The 6,367-nt window shown below is 35.8% G+C and overlaps 1 protein-coding gene across 3 annotated transcripts in view; it reads left to right on the top strand.

Moving 5' to 3' along the window:
* The window catches only part of LOC107659456 (myosin light chain kinase 3-like), a 19,787-nt gene that overhangs the window by 11,906 nt on the left and 1,514 nt on the right, over positions 1–6,367 (top strand). For 2 of the 3 annotated variants that reach the window (XM_016448409.1, XM_016448407.1), the window contains exons 7-11: positions 34–143; positions 622–763; positions 1,515–1,585; positions 2,784–2,912; positions 4,248–4,400. In XM_016448409.1, coding sequence (XP_016303895.1) covers positions 34–143; positions 622–763; positions 1,515–1,585; positions 2,784–2,912; positions 4,248–4,400 — 605 coding nt within the window. The remainder of the gene's footprint in view (positions 1–33; positions 144–621; positions 764–1,514; positions 1,586–2,783; positions 2,913–4,247; positions 4,401–6,367) is intronic. The other variant, XM_016448408.1, reaches the window with a different exon arrangement.

Genomic DNA, 6,367 nt, shown 5'->3' with positions numbered 1-6,367 from the left:
TTTTTTTTTTTTTTTTTTGTGCTTTCATTCCAGGATGAAGTGAAGAATGAGATTGGAGTAATGAACCAGTTAAACCACGTGAATTTGATTCAGCTGTATGATGCTTTTGAGTCTCGGACTAATCTCACACTCATTATGGAATAGTAAGTAGACCCCAATGTACTAGAAAGAAAAAATGTTCTCTCCTGGCCTGGTCCTCACATTCTGTCGCAAGAACATAGAGCTCCCACACATGCCACTTTACACAGTCATGATGGTGTGTCATCTTCCTGCCTTGTTCACAGATTTAATTCACTTTTTTTGATGGTATTGAATTGGCAAATCAACACTTTTAATTTTATGATGAAATTTTTGTGTGAATATTAATATTTGTAATACAAGACATAACAATTAATGATGTTTTTTTTTTTTTTTGGAAGATGGATATTTTTATGTGAAGGTACCACTAGAAGGAAAGAGTCTTAAAATTCATTTTTGTTTTAGCATTAAAGAAAATACTTGAACCCACATGACTTAAGCCACTTAATGTCAGTTTGCATGTACAAATAGACTGAACTAAAAGAGAGGAGTTAATTTGTGATGGTTCATTTTAAAATATCTTTCCATGGTTTGTTATTTCAGTGTGGAGGGTGGTGAATTGTTTGAACGAATCATTGATGAGAATTACCAGCTGACGGAGCTGGATGCCATCGTGTTTACCAGGCAGATTTGTGAGGGGGTTCAATACCTTCACCAGCAGTACATTCTCCATTTAGATCTTAAGGTAAACCCCACGCACAGCACTGAATGTTATAATGTGATACTGATGGGATTAGCAGTGCATAGTCTCAGGGGTCTCTATGGAAAAAGCCACCAATGAATCACCCATGTATGTCAACATTAGCATTAGTCTGAATATCATACATTTTAATTAGCGTGCTGCCAAGGGACTTGTGCCTTGTGTTGCTGTTAACATGTTGTTTATAGGAAATATGGAATGCATACCATATGCATTACCAATCTACATAAATTGCTTATGTGTAAGTAAAAGCTTGTTCACTCCAAGGACAAGAACGAAAACGATAAAGATGTAGTCTTAAAAATCATTCTAAATTTAAAAGTAGCAGTACAGTCCATAATCACTGGAATCACTTTCTGTGTTTTTTTTGTTTTTTTTAAGCTTATGAATGATAAAAACATTGACAGCCAATCAGAGTCCATCGTGCTTTAAAGAGCTCAAGCATTTAAAGCGACAGATGACAAAACTGCAGCACACACTTACAATAAACAGAACGATGATGTACAGTGGTGTGGATGTTAATATAGTTATCGTTATAGTTATCAATCATTCTTGGTGTGAACTGACCTTAAGTCAGGTGTCGGATGTTACTACCCTTCATAACAATACATTTGAATCCCATATTTAGTTTGAAATACTAAAGTTGTTATTTATATTGTTAGCGTTTTAGTATTCATAATCAGTTTTAATTTTAAATCTTATTTATCTTTTAATTTTTATATTTTCTGCAATATAGCCAGAAAACATTTTATGTGTGAGCAGCACAGGGAATCAGATCAAGATCATTGACTTTGGACTCGCCAGAAAGTAAGTAGCAGACCTAACTAAATTCTCTTATTAAAAACAAGGCATATAAATAATAACAAGATTTTTTATATATATATATATATATATATATATTTTTTTTTTTTTTTGAAGTGAACAAAAGAAGCACTTTTCTCGGTCTTGGATAATTATTTCCCTAATTTCACACATAAAATAAAGTGTTATAATAATGTGTTTTTAGCTGACATCAAGTATTTTGATTCACTACTGTACATGGTTACCATGACTACATTAACGTTCCTCGTCCTCGATGAGTGATCATTTTTTGATATCTTCGTTTACTTTGAGCTTTAAAGTTTAAAAGTATTACAACAATCAGAGTCCATACAAAGTCAACGAAATGTACTGTCTGTGTAACAGTTAGAAACTAGCATAACTTTTCATTTAGCATATCTTTTAAGAATCTTCATGGGTGGACAAAACACTGGTGTTGGATCTGTGGTATATATATTTAGCAGAAACTGTTTTCCAAAATGACTTAAAAACTAAAAATATTACAACAAAAGCAAGGCATACTACAGACACTGTAACATGAGAAATGGCACAATACAAAGTGCCAGAATTGTAAGTGAGACTCTTGTGGAACAGCAGAAAGAGAAAAGTAGAGCTTTTTTAAAGTAAGTACAGTGTGAGTCAGGTTCTTACAGGGGAGTTGTGTGTTTTCTATAGCAGAGAGGGAAGATCATTCTACCACTGAGCCACAGTGAATGTGAAGGTTGGGGAAAGTGATTTTGAGCCTTTTTGTGAGGTTGCCATGGGATTCCACTCACAAACTTACTTCCGATTTCTGTAGAAAACACAAATATGCAGATGTGAGTGGAGGTAGAAAGTACAGATCCAGTGACTCTACTGACACAAACACTGAATTGAACGTAGGTGGGCTGTTGCTGGGATCATTTGAGGTTGGACATGCTCAGATAGGGCGTGCTTTTCATGATTTTCCATTGTAAAGTGCAGAAATGCATAATTGGGCAGCCTTTGTAATTTGGTCCTTGAAGTTCAGCTAATTTAAAAAGTTAAAGATTCTTCCAGGTTCCTGACTGACCTGGTGTTATCATCACCAAGGTCTGTTGAATGAGCTTAGTGTTACGAGTCAGTGAGTTTGGGTCTGTTTTTTTTATATTGGTATTATACAAAATCCAAAAACAAATCTGCAAAATGTGTTTGTTCATCCTTCCAGGTATAGACCCAGAGAAAAGCTGAAGGTCAACTTTGGAACCCCAGAGTTTCTGGCACCAGAAGTTGTCAACTATGACTTTGTGTCATTTCCTACAGACATGTGGAGTGTTGGTGTCATCACATACATGCTGTGAGTACACAACTAGAGGCAGTAAGGCAGATCTATTAATGCAGTATTTCTTATTTCAAAAAACATTATGCTGACTTCCAAAAGTTTAATATAAAGAATTGTCATTAAAGAGGCAGAATCGACATTCATGAAATAAGTGCATATACATTAATGATTTATGCGTTATAGGAAGAAAAGTCTTTCTTCCTTTCTTTCTACGCTGAATTGCACAGTGGCATAGACTCCTGAGTGAAATATCAGAGAGATCAAAAGCCAAATGCAAATGTGATGCCCATGAAAGCTTTAGAGGGCTCATTTGAAAGCATTGAATAGAGCCCTGATAAAAGGGCACCAGTTCCTTACAGCTCAGAAAGCATGTTACCAACCCTGCTGCTCTGAAAAAAAAAAAACTACACACAAGCATCTCATCTCTAATCCTGTGCCCCCATCACTCTGCTCCCCGTGAGCAGTACTGGTCCTCTGCTCTGGCCAATAGCGGCCAGGCTGAATCAATACTAATTACCTGACAGCTGTTGGTGGAGATTTAGAAGGGCTTGCCCATCCAGAGAATATGTGCATCACCTACTTCACACTTCTCTGAGAACTGAACACCCAACAAGCCTTCAGTGTTCAGTGTATTCATTTAATTATAGCTTTTTATTTTAAGTAGACACAAACACATAATTGTGTTAGTGGTCAGTTAAGCCACCATAACTGTTGTTGCCTTCATTTCAAATTGTTTATAGACAGTATTGGCATTACGATTGTGTATCCATTTACTTTTATGTTTATATAATGCGTATGTACATTTATATTTAATTTTTGTTCAGTAACATTTTACAACAAAGTTCAAATTGTTAACATTACTTAATGCGTTTGATATCATATCAGCATAGCGATGTTTTTAGTAATCTAGGTTAATGTTAATTTATAAATATTGTTAATTGTTCATTCATGTTCATTCATAATAAATGAACTTTTTTTCTAAATATTATATACAACTTGAAATATTTAAAATGTATCAGTATATATAGAATTGAATTTGGATTAATAAATGCTGTAAATGTATTGTTCATTGTTACTGTGCGTAATGTCAACAAATTTAACCTTAACTGTCGCTATTTATTTATTAAGGTGGTGATTTTAACCAAAGCAAACAAATGAGGAAAAATACAAACACAGCTGATTAATCATGAGAAGTCAACAATATTCACAGTACTGCAATATTAAAATATAAAAGGTAGATCAGAATGGTACAAAGCAGCTATTTTTACAGTATGTCATACTTTGATAATCTTAAAACTAAGGTGAATAGATTTCTGGGTTATTCACTCCCTTTATGATTTCTTTTTTCAGTCTGAGCGGCCTTTCTCCATTTATGGGTGACAACGATACAGAAACAATGAACAATATTCTGCACGCCAAGTGGGACTTTGATGCAGAGGCATTTGAGAATGTGTCAGAAGAAGCCAAAGACTTCATTTCCAGCCTTCTTGTGCCCACCAAATGGTATTCATCCATCCATCATTATTCCACTAATGCAAAACCTTACAGTACAGAACATACCTTAAGTCACGCTTTCTATTGCACATAGGTTATTTCTCCTACTTTTCTAGCCTGCTCTCTTGTGGCATTAAGAGCCTCACTTTTCTCTTCCATCTCTCAATCCTTGCCCCACTTTGACCTGCTCAGGTTCCCTTAATGCATCCTGACATCAAAACTGAAACCTCTCAAAATGCAGAGCTGTACACCAAAAATGGGCACAAATAACATATAATTGGCTGCTGACATAACATGGCCTGGTGCATTTTAGAGCATTTGGAGCTCACTTTCATGTTGCTCTGTCTTAGCTAACCTCTCCCACACAAGGGCTGTGTTGCTCAGCTGGCATGAGATAATAGCAGGCTGGCACAGCAGGTGGCCATGAGAGGGCACATTGTCTTTTGCCCACCATCTTACCACGGTCTATGCAGTAAAAGTGATAGTTAATGATCCAGTGCACATTGACAAGGTGCATTTAGATGCAGTGGGACACCCACCCTGGCCTTCCTCCCTTCTCTTTATCTGTGGTGACCTCATCACAGCCCTCGAAACATGCCGTGTGATTCATATCACCCTTGCTTTCAGCCAATGAATACTGATGATAATGATGATAATATAGTACAATCAGCTGGATTATGTCTTTCTTACTGGTAAAAATGCACTCATGCTGTGCACAAATTTTACAAAGTGTTTCAGGATGATCGGACATTTCTTTCAATCATTTTCAGGACACCATTTGTTCCCCTTGCTCAAATAAAATTGGCTGTCTTTTGGCTCTGTTGGCCAAATGTTAGCACAACTTAGCCAAACTTACCACAGAGCCTGTCCCAGTACATACACTTTTGAGCGAGTACATGCCACAGGAAGTGAGTAAAACTGTCTCAGGTCTGAAAAATGCCAAAGCCCAGTGTCTTATTGTTAATATCACTTTAAACAGGTATTTGAGGCTGAGCATATCCAAGTACTCATCATGTTCAGAAACTCACATGCTCTGAAAACTGTCCAGTGTGTAAGTATATTAATTAGATCTTATATTTAATTTGGAAGTAAAAAGTGTTGCACTTTTGTTATTTTTGTGGAACATTTGCAACTGCTTTTTTCGCTTAATTAGAAGAACTAAAATTAATAAATTGTGTTGCCTGTTAGGGACTGAACAGACATTCAGAAGTTTAATTTAGAGTGTAAAATATTGAAAATCAAATTGTCTTTAAAAACTTTACTTGATTTTTTTAAATAAAAGTGTGTCCCATTAGGTAAAAGCTCTACACTTGAGGGAGCCTACTTGAACACTTCGGCCAAACACCGGAGATGCGTCTGTAAAAAGACAAGTGGTCAAGTACAAATACCACAAGTGTGGGTATTGGGACAGGCACAGTTAGCCAAATCTTGGTTGTGTCTCATTTTGAAGACTGCACCCTCCTGAGGCGGCATTTTTCGGTCACATACAGCATTGAGGATGTCTCAATTAAGAAAAGTAACCATTACACTGCAAATAAATAAATCTCAGTAATTTACATCTCATAAGGAGTAATACATTTTAGAATGATAATTTTTCTCGACGACATGCAGTCGACAATGCCACCTCTGGAGGGTGCAGTCTTTGAAATGAGACAGTTTGAATGAATCATGTTAAAGATGTTTTAAACTAAACACTAAATATAAAATACATATAATATGATATATAAATCTGTAATAAAGTGACCGTAGGCCTACTAATATGTGACCCTGGACCACAAAACCAGTCCAGTCTTAAGTCGCTTGGGTATATTTTTAGCAATAGCCAAAAATACATTGTATGGGTCAAAATTATTGATACCATAAATATATTAAAACTTAATTTTTGATTAGTAATATGCATCGCTAAGGACTTAATTTGGACAACTTTAAAGGCAATTTTCTCAATATTTTGATTTTTTTGCACCCTCAGATTCCAG

The sequence above is a fragment of the Sinocyclocheilus anshuiensis genome, unplaced genomic scaffold (genome assembly GCF_001515605.1).
Source record: "Sinocyclocheilus anshuiensis isolate Anshui unplaced genomic scaffold, SAMN03320099.WGS_v1.1 scaffold815, whole genome shotgun sequence".
Lineage (NCBI taxonomy): Eukaryota > Metazoa > Chordata > Actinopteri > Cypriniformes > Cyprinidae > Sinocyclocheilus > Sinocyclocheilus anshuiensis.
This window is presented reverse-complemented; position numbering and strand designations above follow the sequence as displayed.